We start from the raw sequence: 17,719 nt of genomic DNA on the forward strand, positions 1-17,719 counted from the left end.
GGTTGATTGATTAAGTTGTGTTACTCTTTTGCAGTACTAAGGTCTGGTGACTCACAAACACCTCTAACTCCAACTATGGGTTCAACTATTTCTTCTGTCCTCTGTGGACACCTGCACACAAGAGATTCACATAAATTTTAAAGTTTAAAGATTTTTTTTTATTTTCAGTGTGTGAGTGTTTAGCCTCCATGTGTGTATACACACTACCTGTGTGCCTGGTACCTGAAGAGTCAAGAAGAGGGAGATGCATCCTCTGGAGATGGAGGCACAAGCAGTTTGTAAGCTGCCATGTGGGTGCTGGGAACCCAACATGGGTCTTCAGCAAGAACATCTGATGCTCTTGACTAGTCAGTCATCTCTGCAGACACAGGTGAAATGAAAAATGTAAATAAATATGCATAGTGGTGGATGCCTTTCTTCCAAAATTCATAAGGCAGAGGCATTCAAAATAAATAAATAGAACCCTAGAAATAGCGCAGCGGTTAAGAGCACTGACTGCTCCTCCCAGCACCCACATGGGGCTCACAGCTGTCTGAAACAATTCCAGAGAATCTAAAACATTCCTCTGACCTCTGTGGGTACTGCATGTATAGGGTTCACAGACAATCATACAAGCAAAACACTCATACATATAAAATAAATAAATATAAATAAATGTTAAGAACATCAAAATCTAAAAAAAAAAAAAAAAAAAAAAAACAAAAAAAAAACAAACAAACAAACCGAAAACATAAAGAAGGAAAAGGGAAAGGATGAAAAGACATGTCTCCAAGAAGACAGAAATGACCACAGGACCATCAGTCTTTAATGAAATGCAAATAAAACAACCAAGTTCTAATTCTGACCAGACAGACTTTGAGAACATAAAGAAATAGGAACACTTGTCCATTTTTTGGTGGAAAAGTAACAATGCAACCCCTGTGGAAAAGTACGGCACTGCCTAAAAAGTAACTAAGGATGTAATCATCCAATGACCCAGTAATTGCACTCCTACCTTTATACACACAGAAAAAGTTAACATACATCGAGATAAAACCTTACACAATGTTTACAGCAGTATAGTGGTAATAGCAAAGGTAAAAACAGCCCAAATGTCCGTTACTGGATGAATAACCTGTGGTTTAGTCACACAATGGAATACTATTCACCCATGAATAGGAATGAAGTACTGAAGCATGCTACAACCTGGATGAACCTCAAAGCATGTTCCGCACAGTAACCCCACACAAAAGACAAATCATCCACAACTTCACCTGTTGTGTCCAGAATAAGAAACCCCACGGCACAGAGAACAGGGGAGGTTATCAGCAGTGAGAGGAGGGGGAGGACACAATGACTTCACCATATGAAAGTTTGTCTGGTGCTCACAGTTCTGAAACTAGAGAGAAGCTGTGGTTGTCTCAGCTGGTGAACAGGCTCAAGGCCACCGAATTGGGCACTGAAAATGGTGAAGCTGATGTCCCATGAATTTCCCCTCAGCAGGAACAGATAAAAGAACACTTCTGTGTAGATGTGTCTGTCGGGTGCTAACAAGCTGCAGAAGGCCATGTGTGGCTGGAGAAGTAGCTCTGAGGACAGCATTCCCAGCATGCACCAGGCCCTGGGCAGGACCCCAGGACTGTGTAAACTGGACAAGGGAGCACACATATGGTCCCAGCCCTTGGCAGACAGAGGGAGGAGGATTAGAAGTCAAGGTTATTCTCGGCTGCTCATCACATTAATTAAAAACAACAAAGGGGGAGGCAGCTGTGCTGACACAAATCTGTAATCTCATCACTCAGAAGACTGAAGCAGGAGGATTGCCAGGACCAGGATGAGGTACATGAAGTGCCTGAGGCACACACAAGCAAAGGCTAAAAGTGAAAACCAACTCCCCTGCTTCTCAGATCCTGACAGAGTGACCTGTGCTGCTTTACAAACAATTGGAGCTTAAAGAGCCTGCACCCCAAATGGACACCTGGTGTGACAGGGGTCACTGTGGACAAATAGTGAGCTGCCCACCTTGTCTGCTCAAACAAGCACACAGAGGACAAAATGAAGGGGTCCAGGAAACTGTTCTTAACTGTGGTGAAAGTGTCCCACTCCTGCTGGGGTGCAATTCTCTCTCTAAGAACCAGCCTGCTGTGTGTCTGTCCACAGAGTCTGTAGTTCATTAAAACTCTAATGTAAGTTCTGCTCTGGTGAATCTTTTACCCCTGCACCAAAGACATTCCAGAACAACACAGCTGTGCTCAGTGACAGCCCTGGGGTCTGAAGAGGCCTTGCAAGAGCTGTCCATATTCACTGACTAATTCCTCTCTGTGGTTTTCTTTAACCCATTCCAAAAAGATCAATTTCTAACTACTTCTGTCAAGATGGATACAGGTCTTGACATGGCTAGTTCAAAAATCAGTTCTCAGGCTGCTCCTGATGGACCTGCCTACCTGTGGTCCATTGACCTGCGCTCTTCCTAATTCATTGGTGTGGGGTTTTGTTGATGTGTGTTGTTTGTTTGTTAGTTTCTGAGGTAGAGTTTCACTCCAGAGTGTGCAGGAACTCACTAGAATCTCACTAATGATCAGATGAACTTGCAGTCATTTACCTTCCTTGGCCTCCCCAGCCTTGGGACCCCATGGGGGCTTGTTCCTTCTTCAGGGAACATTTTTTTCCACTGGGATCCAGGACACTGAACTCTCCTGACCTCCCACCACCCTTCAGGATGTTCCCTCATGTCTCTTTCTGGGCTGTGCACTTTTTGTAACCCCACAATTTGGAAAGTTCAAGGTTGCCTTTGAGACCCTGGACTTGAGGCTCCTGTACTCCCTGAACTCAGAAGTCAGAGACAAAAGAATCGTGAAAGATTTCAGGCTAGCCTGGACTACACAGTGAGCTCCAAGACAGATATAGCTACAGAAGAAGACCCTGTCTTAAAATAAATACTGAAACAAAATAAAATAGAGAGAAAAAAAAAAGGAAAAAAGGTCATCCTTGGCTACACATCAAATATGGGATAATTGGGCTACATAAGACACTTTCTGCAAAAATCAAATAAGTCAGGCATGAATGTTTCCTAGCACTTGGGCAGTAGAGGCAAGAGGAATAGGAGATAGAGTCTATCCTTGGTTACATAGAAAGTTCTAGGTTTCCATGCACTATATGGGATTAAAGAAGGCAGTACACAAGGCTCCATGGTGCTGGAGTGGGTAAAGACACCTGCTGCCAGGATAATGACCTGAGTTCCGTCCCTGGGACCCACGTAGGAGAAGGAGAGAACAACATTCCACCCAGCCCTGTACTGGGTGTCTCTCATTGTCTCTCTCAAGCATCCTCACAGAGCTCTGACAGCTGGATGTTCCTCCTCAGTCTCACTACAAGCTTTTTAGTCAGGCAAATTACCCACAGGCTCTGCTGGGTCTGCCTGTCTACCCAAACCTAAAAGTCCACAGTTTCCCCTGCTCTCCAGTCTGCCTGGGTCTCCCCAGTGAGACTCCACCTAACCGACTTCTCCCCAGTGCATGCTCTGTCTCTGACCTCCACAGACGCCTTAAATGTCCCCAACTTTCATTTTTTGTTCTTTCTGGAGCCCAAATCTGTAGGCCATTGTCCTCCTACAGCTCATTCACTCTGCTGCTATCATTCCCACCCCCAGCCCCTCACAGCTAGCTGTCAAGTGCACAGAACCTCTCAACAGCTGTCTGGAATCTGCTCCACTTCCCCTCTGTTGGACCCCTCTCTACCCAGACTGCACTCTCCTCTGAATCACTACTTTGCATCTCATCCTCCTCCTAAAAATCCTCCTTCAATACCTTTGGGAAAATCTAGCCTGGCCCCGGCGTGGTGGTGCTTGCCTTTAATCCCAGCAAAGGGAGACAGAGGTAGGTGGATCCTAGTTCCAGGCCAGTCTGGGCTATAGAGAAACTCTGTCTCTAAAAAACAAAACAAAACAAAACAAAACAAAACAAAACAAAACGTAACAGACAAACAAAACAGATATGGCTGAAGGCATAGCTTAATAGCAGAGTGCTTGCCTAGCATTGTGAGGCCCTTGGTTCAATCCCAGGACTGAAAGGAAATGAATATTTGAGAAAAATTAGAACAACTTGCAGTTTAGCCAGAAAAGCAGGACACTAAAGCTTGGGGTATGGAGACGGCTCAACAGTCCAGAGCACCTGCTACTCTTGCAGAAGACCCAGGTCCAGTTCCCAACGCACACATGGTGTTTATAGCCATCTGTACCTCCAGTTCCAGGGACCCAATACCAGCTTCTGGTCTCTGCTGGATCCAGGCACACGTGCAGTGCACTTACATCTACGCAGGCAAAACACTCACGCACATAAAAACAAACAAATCTTTTAAAACAAGGTAATAATTATAACAGCAAAAGCTTAGGGCTGAGGAAGGCTGGGCATGGTGGAGAAGGCTCATAATTCCAAGCCAGTTTTCACCTAACAGAGAAACCACAGCCTCTCAATCCTTGGCTAATTAGTAATCTTTCTTTTTTTTTTTTTTTATTTCTTTACTTGTAATATACAGACTTTGCATGCAGTACTTGATTTTAATCACTGAATTCCCATGGAAGAAATTTATTTTCTTTAGCTGCCCAGAATAATTCTCCCTCTTTAAACTGCTAGAGAGCATTCCAATCAGAGACACAGAGCTAAAATCCAGCTTGATGTGAATTTATGGTAGTATTATATGTTTATACAGGTATGACCGTACATTTACTTTTCCCATGCTTTCTTGGCTTGTAACACACAGGTTACATGATATAAAACCTTAACTGAATCCTGGAAACCTGAAAGAGCCAGAAACTCCCTCCGTGTTTCTAAACTGAAGTCTCCTTCCCTTCAAGTCCCCCATGACTGTCTGTGACCACAATGCTGTAGCTCTCCTGCTAAAGCCCTGCTGAAGGTCACTGTGTCCTTCCTCTCTACTGAACCCGCAGTGTCTTAGAAGCAGGAGAGATGGACCAGCCAGACAGATGGCAGGGAAGAGCGGTCTGGGCAGAAAAACTGAGGGAATGTTGTGGGATTCTGTATGGTGGACTCATGACACAGAACAGTGATTCTTTTTCCCTCCCTCCCTCCCTCCCTCCCTCCCTCCCTCCCTCCCTCCCTTCCTTCCTTCCCTCCTGATACAACATGTTGCTATGTAAGGATCTTGAACTCTTACGTTTCTTGCTTCTCTCTCTGAGTACTTCTATTATAGGTGTGACCACAATGCCTGGCCAGAATGACATTTTCTTTTTAAATTAATTATATCATATAATTTTTATGTTGTATAGGGCTTTGCTTGCATGTATGTCTGTATATCACATGCGTACCTAGTGTCCATGGTGGCCAGAAGATAGTGTCAGACCAGCTTAAACTCAGCTACACAGAGTCATGAGCCCCTATGTGGGTGCTGAGAGTTAATCATTTATTACTTAATTCTATGATTTAAGCAAGAGCAGCCAGTGCTCTTAACTAGTGAGCAATTTCCCCAGCCTGAAATTAAATTTTCTAAGTTTTAAATGATTTATTAAATATTATATGTATGAAGGGTATGTGCCTGTGAGTGCAGTTTCTGTGGAGGACAGAAGAGGGCGTCAGATCCCCAGGAGCTGGAATTGCAGGCAGTTGTGAGCCAACTGAGGAGAGTGCTGGGGTCTGAACTCAAGTCCTGGAGAAGAACAGTGTGTGCCCTTAACTGCCAAACCACCTCTGAGAAACAGACATTAATTTGTATCATATTTATAAATTCATTTATTTATTGTGTGTGTGTGCGTGTGAGTGTGTGTCGGGGGTGTGAGTGGGTGGGTGTGGTATGGGTGTGTATTCACATCCATGCTATGCTGTACACTTCTCTGTTCTAGAAGGTGATGCCTCTGTGCTATGAAGAAACAGGATGTAGGTGTCATTCAGGGTGTGGGGTGATGTGACAATTAACCTCAGGGAGGGAAGTTCTCCCCCCCCCCCCGCAGTAGCCCCCCCACACACCCTGGTCTTATCAACAGAACCAGTCTCTTCCCTAGCCAGGCCAGTTTTGTTTTGAGGGACACTCTACATAACCCTTGCTGCCTGAACTCAGAGAGATTCACCTGCGTCTGCCTCAAGTGCTGGGATTAAAGTTGTGTGCTGCCATAACTGGTCAGTGCAGCATTTTACATGAAACTGTTGATGTGTATATATCATTTTATTCTTCTTTGTAAAGTTGTGTTTCCACAGCAGGCATGGTGGTCCAGCCTATAATCCCAGCACTACTGAGGCAGAGGCAGGAAAATTGCCACAAGTTCTAGGCCAGTTTTGCTACATAGCTATTTCCAGTCCAGCCAGGACTATATAATGAGATTCTATGTTTAACAAATGAAAGCACTGGGGTGGGGGTTGCTGAATAGCTGGCTTAGCAGATAAGAGTACTAGCTGCTCTTCCAACAGACCCAGGTTATCATTGTGGATCATAACTACAGGTAACGACTGTTCCAAGGGATCTGACCCACTCTTCAGGCTTCCATGGGCATCAGGCACTCATATGGTACACAGATATACATTCAGGCAGAACACCATTAACTTTAAGTTAATAAGTAAGAAGTAAATAAATAAAATCCAACAAAGGGCTGGGACAGCTCAGTCAGTAAGGTTCTTGCCTTGTAAGTGCCAGGGCCTGGGTTTGCTCCCCAGAACCCAGGTGAAAATTCCAGGCAGGGTGATGAGTGCTTGTAATTTTAGCACTGGGCAGGTTCCTGGAGATCTCTGGCCACCCAGCCTAGACTACTTCAAAAGGGAGGCAGAGCCAGGCGGATCTCTGTGAGTTCGAGGCCAGCCGGGGCTACCAAGTGAGTTCCAGGACAGGCGCAAAGATACACAGAGAAACCCTGTCTCGAAAAACCAAAAAAAAAAAAAGTTCCAGGCCAGTGAGAGACCCTGTCTCAGAAGTAAGTAGATGACTCCTGAGGAACGACACCTCAGAACATCCTGGGCCTCCACATGCACAAACACACAGACAGACAGACAGACAGACACACACACACACACACACACACACACACACACACACACACACAGTGTGAGTCTTGCTATGTATCCTTGCTGTAAAAATACAAACCATACAGAAGTGTATACAGTAAAATACCAGCTGGGTAGGATGGCCCAGGCCTGTAATCCCAGCACTTATAAGGCAGAGTTAAGAGAGGCAAGAGTTCAAGGTCATCCACAGCTACACAGAGAGCTCCAGGACAACCTGGGCTACATGACAGAGACCTATCTGGTTTCTCCCTCAATCCCTCTCACCTTATTTTTGATACAGTTTCCCATTAACCCTGGAACCTGGTGATGTGGGTAGACTGTGTGGCCCCAGGGACCCCCTTGTCCTCACTCCTCAGCACAGGGATGACAGGTGCACGTCCCACACCTGTGGATGTGGATCCGATCAGTTCCCACACTTCTGCAGCAAGCCCTTCACGGACTGAGCTCTCTCCCGAGCCCCGAGCCTACTTTCCTTTCTTTGTTTTTATTACTTAAAATGATTCATTTATTTAATTCTATGTATACGTGTGTGTGCATGTATGTATGTACACCATGTGTGTGCTAGGTATCTGGAGTGACTGAAGAGAGCACTGGGTCCCCTGGAACTGGAGTTACAGATGCTGTGGGTTCTGGCAGGCAAGCCTGAGTGTTCTGAGAAACCACTGTGTATGTTTAACCAGTGAACCCTCTCTTAGTCTTATGTTTTTATTACATTTTACTTATTTATTTTGAATGTGGATGCACATGTGTGTGGGCATGTATGGTGGATGTCTTGGTGAGAACACAACACTGAGGAGTCAATTCTCAGCTCCCACCACCTGGGTACCAGGGATGAAACTCAGGTAGTCAGGCTTGGTAGCAGCACCTTTACCCCTGACCCATTGTTGACCAAATGACTTTCTTTCTTTTTTCTGTTTTTCCAGACAGGGTTTCTCTGTGTAACCCTGCTGTTCTGGAACTTGCTCTATAGACCAGGCTGCCATCAACCCTAGAGAACCACTTGCTTCTTCCTGAGAGCTGAAATTAAAAGCATGTACCACCAAGTTCTGGGGTTTTTTTTTTTAATTTTTCATTTTTCTTGAGACAGATTATTTGTGTAGTCCTGGCCATCCTGAGACTTGCTATGTAGACCAGGCTGGCCTTGAACTCACAGGGATCTCCTGGCCTCTGACTTCTGAGTGCTGGGATTAAAGGTGTGTCGTCCTGACTCACCTTCACCACTTCCTCCTATATAAAGCCAGTGTTGCAGATCTCACTGTACTGTGCACACATTCTACTTAACAGATTCTTTTTAACGTTTTTAATGTTTTTCAAGAAAAAATGTTTGAGTAGGTAATTGATACTTTGAATCTAGAAGAAGAGAAAACACTGTCCATAGAACACACAAGTGATAAAGAGGGGACACCAGTGACAAGAGTCTCTGGCTATAAACCAGATTGCAGCTTGGATAAGAAGAAGCCAGGTTCCCACATCTCTCTGCTGCACTCAACACATGCCCTCCATGACAGTCTGGATCCCTGGCTGGATCTGTAATAAGACACCTTCTTCCTGCTCTCACTAGCTAAAGCTTCCTCCTCTGTAATTTCATCTTTACCCATTGGAATACTTGTTTTCCTTCAAGATCCAGAACAAACACCACCTGCCATGACTAGCCTTGGATGAAAATCAAGTCTCCCTCCCTAGTCCCAACACAAGGCAGAGTCCTGTCCTCCTTCCACAGCCTCTTCTTCCATGAAGCACAGTGTTGAGGAGGTGCTGCCTCTGTGGACCTCACCTAATTTCTCACATGGACACACACTCATCCTGAAATAAAATCTGTTTAAGTGGTTAAAGCAGCTGCAGCCAAGCCCAAAGTCTTGAGTTCAATCCCTGGAAGTGAATTTTGAGAAGCCAGGAGGGTTGAGAAGTTAGGGTGTCTGTTAGAGGATGGGGTCCCTAGCTCTAACAGAGATGGCGATCCTCTCCTGGAGAGAAGGATTGAGTACAGGGAAGAGGAGGGAGCCCCAAATTTCATCCAGACAGAAGACACTCATCACCTCACAGGCCATCCTCAGGCTGCATGTCTGACTGCAGGGAGAGAATGACCTTCATTTTTTTCTGGGGTTAATTCAGGTGAAAAAAGAGGGGAGGGGATGGAGCTTTAGGGGAGGGAGGGAGAGACAAGAGGAAAGCCAAGTGCATTAACAAGTGAGCAGTTGGTGAAACAAGCCTAGAGTTTTGAGATTTGAGAGTTGCCAATGCCAGGACCCACCAGTCTGGATGAACAGGTCATTGGTCCAAGGAAATCTGCAGTTCTCCATCCAGAGGGCTGACAGAGGGAGGGTGAGTGGGGGGAAGTAGGGGAGGCTCAGAGACAGGGTGGAACTAACTCAGGGACACCTCAGGATCTAAGGGTCAGCCCTGGGTGCCCTGCTGCTGCACATGCTCCCTGGGTGGCAAGAGGGCCTCCTGCTCAGAGTGACTGTTCCAGGATTGGGTATTATGTTAGGAAATAATGTGGAAAAAAGAAGTCAGGAGACTGGACTCAAATGCATGCAGGTTTATTTCAGAGAACCTGAGAAGAGCTCACACTAAGCAAGCATGCCTCTCTTACAGACTAGAACCCTTTTACCAAGCTAAGAGGAGGAGAGAGTAAAGGGGGGAGGTGTGTGCTTAAGCAGGTGACTAGTTCTTCTTTGCAGACAGGGTTGGCCTTTTGCAGTTAGGTTGTGTCCCAAGAGTTCACCATGGGGTGCAGAGCACTGGTGTGTTCAGGATGCTTTGCACTCGCTGTGGGTTTGTCTTGTGACCCATCATTGTCGTTTAAAAAGTCTGGAAAGTCTTCTTATCAGTCTGCAAGAGCAATTAAAGGTTATTAGCAAATGAGCATCTCTCTAGCTTACATTCCTGATCCCCTAAACCCCACCCCCCTTTTTGACACAGGGACTCACCATGTAGCTCTAGCTGTCCTAAAACTCACTGATTAGACCAGGCTATCCTCAAACTCACAGATCAGCCTGCCTCCGCCTCCCAAATCCTGGTATTACATGCCTTTGTCACTACACCCAGCTTCTCTGGTTACTTTTGAATGCATTTTGATCAAAATTTTGCATCAGGGTTTCCATGAAATAGTATATTTCTAAACCCAATTTGGGTTCTTGTTTTGTTTTTTAGGGTTTTTTTTTTTTTGAGGCATTATTTCTTGTATCCCAGGCTAGCCTCACATTCACTTTATTATAGCCAAGGCTGATCTTGAACTTCAGATCCTACTGCCTCCATCTCCTGAGGGCTGGGATTAAGACACATGCCACCACACCAGTTTAAATGCTTCTTCTCTTTAATGACAAGTATTTATGGGCCACAGGACGGGAATTTGCTTTAAACTACTGTGGCCCTTGGAAGAGGAGTTGGAGACATGGGACAAGTTTGAGTGTGAATGTGGGTGCCATGGCCGAGGTGTGGAGGGCAGAGACAACTTTCTGGAGTTGGTCTCTCCTTCCACCAGGGATCTGACAGTCTAAGTCAGCTGGTTAGGCTTGCCTGGCAACCACTTTTAATCCACTGAGCCGTCTTACCAGACCAAAACTAACAAATGTTAAGGAGGGATGAAAGTAAGCACAAAAATATTCACTCTGCTACTCTCTTTTTGTGTAAATGTATAATTTTCCCATAATAAAAGTTAAAGTAAACAAGAGTAATGTATACACTGTATGTATAATGTATATTAATGTTTATATGCATTTCTGAATATGTCCAGCCCTGTCACCATCTTGAACTTCAGACACGTATGTTCAATGGCCTGAAATTGGAAGGCCATTGGTTTGCCAGTTTATTGGTTGGCCATCTCCAACTGTGCTTACACATGAAGTCTACATCCTGTCTCTTCACACCACAGTCAAATTGCCTGCCTAAACAAACACACACGCCCTCTGTTCCTCTCCAGTGGCTCCCCATCTCTGTAAATGACCATACTATTCAGCCAGTTGCTCAAACTGATAACTTGGAGTCATCCTTGACTCCTCTCTGTGGAGATGGTACAGCAGGTAAAGGCAGCTGCTGCCAAGCCTTACAACCTGAGTTCAGTCCCTGAGTACCTATGGGAGAAAGACACAACTGACTCCGTTAACTTATCCTCTATCTCCACTAGCACACCATGGCTCAAATGTGACCACACACAATACATAAAAAAGTGTAATGGAAGTTACTTTTAGGGCCTGGAGAGTTGGCTTAGTAGTTAAGTGTGCACTGCTCTTCCAGAGGACCCAAGTTAGGATCCCAACACCCACATCAGTCTCTTCACAGATGCCTGTACTCCAGTTTTAGGGGATCTGATGCCTGCTTCTGGCCTCTCCTGCACCTGCAGACATCTGCACACACACAGAAACACTCTCCAAGTACTGCCTGCCATGTGGCTGGAACCATCTCACCCCCATGAAATCCTGTCAATTAATATGGAGAGAGAGAGAGAGAGAGAGAGAGAGAGAGAGAGAGAGAGAGAGAGAGAGCGCTAATGATTCTCCTGTGCCACAGAATTTGCAATCCCAAAACACTTCTTCCTCATTAGTGATGGCTGGTTTGTTGACTTCAAATACAATTTGAGTATTGAGTAGGGCAGTTGTGTTCAAATGCAATCAAACTGCTAGGTTTTTTCTTTAATGAGTGGGTGCTGGCTGTGATGGCACAAACTTATAATCCAGCACTCAGAAGGCTGAGGCAAGAGTGTTGCTAGAGTTTGACGCCAGCCTGGGATACAAAGCAAGACTTTATCTCAAAGGGAAACAAAAATCCAAAGTATCAGGTGGAAACAGGTTAGAAAAGAGAACAGTGGGGATAAAGAAGTGAAAGTAGGGACTGGAGAGAAGGCTCCGCAGTTGAGAGCTGAGGTTCTTAATTTAGGTAAATTCTCCAGGCAGTGGTGGCACACACCTTTAATCCCAGCACTGAGGGGGCAGAGGCAAGCGGATATCTGTGAGTTCGAGGCCACCCAGGTCTACAGAGCTAGTTCCAGGACAGCTAGGGCTGTTACAGAGAAATTCTGTCTCAAAAAACCTTTAAAAAAAAAAAGATAATTAAGTTCCAGAGATCTTCAATTTGATTCCCAGCACTGACTTTGTGACTCACAACTGTCTGTAACTCCAGTTCCAGAGAATCAGACATTCTCTTAGACATACATGCAGGAAAAACACCCATACACATAAAATAATAAAAACAAATTTTTTAAAAGGCAGAACTTACTTTTTAAACTTTCTACCAGAAACTGAGACCATATCTTTCATGGTAGGTATTTGGCATTTCTCAGCAAGGTCCTTCCTGGAGAAATCAAAGGTGGCTGTCAGCTCTGAAGGTCAGATTGGAATGTATCAACAGTCACTTCGCAGATTAAGCTATTTAATACACCCTGGGTCCCCAAACCACGGAGTTACAGGATCTTCCTCCCCTAAGGCTGATGACAAACCTTTCATTAAAACAAATCAAGAGAGTACTGGAGAGATGGCTCAGAGGTTAAGAGCACTGACTGCTCTTCCAGAGGTCCTGAGTTCAATTCCCAGCACCCACATGGTGGCTCACAACCATCTATAGTGGGGTCCAATGACCTCCTCACGCATGCAGGTGTACATGCAGACAGAACACTCATATGTAAATATATAAACATTTTTAAAAAGTGAGACATAAAATAAAGCAAGAGCTGCTGGGGGATGGCTCAGTCAGTGAAGTGCTGTCATGCAATGTGAGCAACTGAGCCTGGATTGCGTGCTCCCCAACCCCCACCAAAAAAGCAAAATATCCAGGCATAGCAGTAATTTGATAATATCAGCTCCGGGGAGGTAGAGACAGGAGGGTCTCTGGGGCTTCTCAATCAGCCAAGCTATCTCAGTAATGAGGTACAAATTCATGGAGAGACTTTTCTTCTTCTTCTCCTCCTCCTCCTCCTCCTCCTTCTTTTTTTCCTTCTCCTCCTCCTCCTCCTCCTCCTCATCATCATCATCATGTTATCCAGCAAGCACACACTAAGTAAATGATATAATTCAAAATTTTTAAAGTAAAGTAGAAGGCTGAAGAGATTGCTCAGCGATTAAAAGTGTCTGCTGCTCTTACAGAGGACTCAAGTTCGGTTCCTAGCAACCACAATCAACTGTAACTCCAGCTTGAGATGATCAGATGCCCTCCTCTGGCCTCAGTGGCATTGCACACATGTGCACATGCCCACATGATTAATATAAAATAAAATTTTGCTGAGCAACAGTGGTGCACGCCTTTAATCCCAGCACTTGGGAGGCAGAGGCAGGTGGATCTCTGTGAGTTCGAGGCCAGCCTGATCTACAGAGCGAGATCCAGGACAGCCACTAAAAATACACAAAGAAACCCTGTCTTGAAAATAAATAAATAAATAAATAAAATTTTAAAAATATTCTAAAATGGTAAGGCAGAGGAAGACACCCAACATTGGTCTCACACATGTGCACACACAGAGGAACACACACATACACACACAGAGAAAATAAAGTCCACAAAGCTTCTCATAGGGACATCTTAAGAATAAATATAAATTCTTTTCATGGCTATGGGAGGATCCAAATCATTACAGTCAGTTTATTGGAATAGAAAAAAACTTCAATTCCATGTAAGTGCTGCTAAGGAATAGAAGGATACTTACAGCATCTGGAGTCTCTTGAAGAATGAAATAGGAATGTAGCCTTGCTGCAAATTAGGATCATTAGCAAGAATCTGACACATTTCAGAACTGGCATTCAAGACGTTGTTCTCCATATCCTAAAGAGTGGACAGTGAGAAATCAAAGGTGGGACTGTTGGTAACCGGCATCTTCTCTAAGAAGGGAACTGACTTAAGTCAAGGGGGTTTGAAGGAGAATGTCCCCATAGGCTCAGATATTTAAACACGTGGCTCCCAGTTGGTGTGATGATTAGGGAATATGTGGGGAGGTGCAGCGTTTCTGTAGGAAGTCTATCACTGGGGTGGGCTTTAAGGCTCACAGCCTTGCCTCACTTCCAGGTTGCTCTCCCTGCTTCCTGTCTGCACTGGAAGCTGTGCTCTCTCACCTTCCTTCTCCTGATGTCATGTCTTTCTGCCGTGATGAACTCTTATCCCTTTACAACCATAAGTCCATACAAACTCTACATGAGTTTCTTTTCATCACAGTGTTTTTACAAGCAACAGAAAAGTGACTTGTACAGGGTGAGACCCTCCTGTCTCCATTAGAGTCATGAGCAGGATGGCACATGCCTGCAATGCCAACACTCAGGGGCTGGGGCAGGGAGATCAAGTTCCAGGCCAGCCTGGGCAACATAGAAAAATCCTGCATCCCAAAACCATATGAAACCAGTGGGGATATGGTTTGTAAGGCATAGTATTCAAATGGCACTGTCTGCCAAACTTAGCAGCAAACTTTTAGCTGATGTCTTACCTCTATTACGTTCTTCCCAATCTCTAGAGGCACAATGTCCATTCCAGGTATTAACCTTTCAACAAGCTTTATAAAGCTGTCCTTACTTAGCATGTCCTCTAGACAACAAAAACAATGATGGAAATCATGAATCAAAACATTACTTTTTAAAGATGTATTTATTATTTATTTCATGCGTATGGGTGTTTTTCCTTTATGTATGTCTCTGCACCACTTGTGTGCAGCCACAGAGGCCAGAATAGGATCTCAGGTCCTCTGGAACTGGAGTTATGAACACTTATAAGCTGCCATGTTGGGGCTGGGAACTGAACCCAGATCCTCCAGTGCTCTTAACTACTGAGCCATCTATCTAGCCCCACCAAATAGCAAATTCTAAAATCCAACGTTGAAACACATTAACTTGGTATTTAAACGCTGAAGAAAATATTAAAAGTCTTTGATTCTGGTAATTAAACCACTGTTTCTATTAGAGCATAAATACTGTATGCACAATCAAAGATCTGAGTTCATAACATACAGTAACCTGAAGTCTGAGCAGAGTGCTGAGGCAGCATTTGCTGGCACTCAGGGCAGGACAGCATGTACGACGCAAAGTGTATGTGTTTGGTGTTCAGAACCAAGGCTCCAGTGGAGCAGGAGACGCACACACTACCAGAAGGACTCCATTCACTTCACCTTTAATTTTGAACTAATTTTTGATCATTGTGGGTTCAGAATACTGCTGCCACATTCTTCTCAACTGAGATTCAGTTTAATAATCCCCATGGGGGTCTCACACTACAGTGTAAGAATCTGGAAGCAGCCGGGCCGTAGTGGTGCATGCCTTTAATCCTAGCACTCGGGAGGCAGAGGCAGGTAGATCTCTGTGAGTTCGAGGCTTGCCTGGGCTACAGAGAGAGTTCCAGGAAAGGCGCAAAGCTACACAGAGAAACTCTGTCTCAAAAACCACAAATAAAAATAAAAAAGAAGAAGAAGCTGGAAGCGAGTGGGTGAGGTCAGTCTCTAGAGTAAAAGAGAATATTTGTGAAACATATTTCTGAGGTCAATATCCAGAAGATATAAAGAATTCTTAAATATATAAAGAATTCTTACAACTTAGCAAAATACATAGTATAAAAAAGAAATGGTGTGTGAGTCTGTGTGTGTGTGTGTGTGTGTGTGTGTGTGTGTATGTGAGTGTGTGGTGGCGTAGACTGAAGAGATGGTTGATTGGTTAAGTGCTTTTGCAGAGGACCCTAGTCCCAGCACTAAGGTCTGGTGACTCACAACCACCTGTAACTCCAACTCTGGGGAACCACTATTTCTTCTGTCTTCTTGAGCACCTGAATACAAGACATTCACACAAATACACATACATAAACTTGAACATTTTAAAGATGCTTTTGTTTTTATTTGTGTCTGTGAGTGTTTTGCCTGCATGTCTGTATGTGCACTCCCTGTGGGCCTGGTACCCGAAGAGTCAAGAAGAGGGCACTGAATCTTCTGGAGATGGAGGCACAAGAAAAATGTAAACATACATCCAGATAAAACCTTACACAAATGTTGACAGTCGTGTTGGGGTATAGCAAAGTTGAAAAGCTGATGTCCCATGAATTTCCCCTCAGCAGGAACAGATAAAAGAACACTTCCTGTGTAGATCTGTCTGTCAGGTGCTAACAAGCTGCAGAAGGCCATGTGGGGCTGTAGAGGCAGCGCGGCAGATAGAGTACTTTCCCAGCATGCACCAGGTCCCCGGCAGGACCCCAGAACTGTGTAAACTGGAGAATGGGAGCACACATATGGTCCCAGCCCTTGGCAGGCAGAGGGAGGAGGATTAGAAGTCAAGGTTATTCTCGGCTGCTCATCACATTAATCAAAACAACAAAGGGGGAGTCAGGTGTGCTGACACAAATCTGTAATCTCATCACTCGGAAGACTGAAGCAGGAGGATTGCCAGGACCAGGATGAGGTACATGAAGTGCCTGAGGCACTCACAAGCAAAGACTAAAAGTGAAAACAAACTCCCCTGCTTCTCAGACCCTGACAGAGTGGCCTGTGCTACTTTACAAACAATTAGAACCTAAAGAGCCTGCACCCCAAATGGACACATGGTGTGACAGGGGTCACCTTTGACAAATAGTGAGCTGCCCACCTTGTCTGCTCAAACAAGTACACAGAGGGCAAAGTGAAGGGGTCCAGGTAACTGTTCTCAACTGTGGTGAAAGTGTCCCACTCCTGCTGGGTGCAATCCTCTCTCTAAGAACCAGCCTGCTGTGTGTCTGTCCACAGAATCTATAGTTCATTAAAACTCTAATGTCAGTTCTGCTCTGGTGAATCTTTTACCCTGCACCACAGACATTCCAGAACAACACAGCTCTGCTCAGTGACAGCCTGAGTGCTGGAGAGGGCAGCATCCATCTCACATCCTCTGTGAGCCTGGCACTAGCCCTGGGGTCTGAAGCAGCTTTGCAAGAGATGTCCATATTCCCTGACTAACTCCTCTCTGTGGTTTTCTTTAAGCCGTTCCAAAATGATCAGCCTCTAACTGCTTGTGTCAAGATGGAAACAAGTCTTCAGGTGGCTGAGTCCAATATTCAGTTTCCAGGCTGCTCCTGACGGACCCTCTACCTGTGCTCCATTGACCTGCTCTCTTCCTATTTGTTGTTGTTTGTTTTTGAGTTGAGGTATTACTGCAGAAGTTGTAGGGACTCACTAGAAACTCACCAGGGACAAATTAATCCACCCTGGCCTTGAACTTGCAGCCATCTACCTTCCTTTGCTCCCCCAGCCCTGGGGCTGCAGGTGTCAGCCCTCACTCTTGGCTTGTTTCCTTCTTCAGGGAACATTTTCTTCACTGGCTTCCAGGACACTGACCTCTCCTGACCTCCCTCCAACCCTCAGGATGTTCCCTCCTGTCTCTCTCCTGGGATGTTTCCTCATTGTCCCCTCCACCTCCAGAGGATGAGGTGTCCCCACTCCTGGCACAGTCACTCCTGGGGTGACCTTACCCCAGGACAGGACTTTAAGTTCAAGCCAGAGGCCAATGGCTCTGAAGTAAATTCCCCATCCTTGAAAACCCCTCTATAACACCTCCCAGGTCTGTGAAAAGGGCATCAGATTTACTAAATCCAAAGCTAGGTGTGCCACCGAATGCCTGTAATCCCAGCACTCCAGGATGGGACAGGGGAATCCTGAGTTCAGAGTCAGTCTGGACTGTACACTGAGTCTGGTTTTGAAACAAAGTGCCCCTCCCCCTTTCCCCAAAATGAGCTGGGCATAGTGGTCCACTTTTCATAACCCCACAACTTAGAAATAAGAAGAAGGATCAGGAGTTCAAGGTTACCTTTGGGACCCT

At 45.1% G+C, this 17,719-nt stretch overlaps 1 protein-coding gene across 1 annotated transcript; it reads right to left on the reverse strand.

Annotated features, from left to right (window-relative positions):
* Positions 1-20: 20 nt before the first annotated feature.
* Positions 21-14,479, reverse strand: LOC131904884 (palmitoyl-protein thioesterase 1-like). Its single transcript, XM_059255877.1, has 4 exons — positions 14,386-14,479; positions 13,618-13,733; positions 12,198-12,272; positions 21-111 (listed from the first exon to the last, which is right to left on the reverse strand). Exons 1-4 carry the CDS (start codon positions 14,476-14,478, stop codon positions 21-23), a joined length of 375 nt encoding a protein of 124 aa, XP_059111860.1. The 5' UTR covers position 14,479.
* Between the last annotated feature and the right edge of the window lie 3,240 nt (positions 14,480-17,719).

Source organism: Peromyscus eremicus, chromosome 2, assembly GCF_949786415.1.
Source record: "Peromyscus eremicus chromosome 2, PerEre_H2_v1, whole genome shotgun sequence".
NCBI lineage: Eukaryota > Metazoa > Chordata > Mammalia > Rodentia > Cricetidae > Peromyscus > Peromyscus eremicus.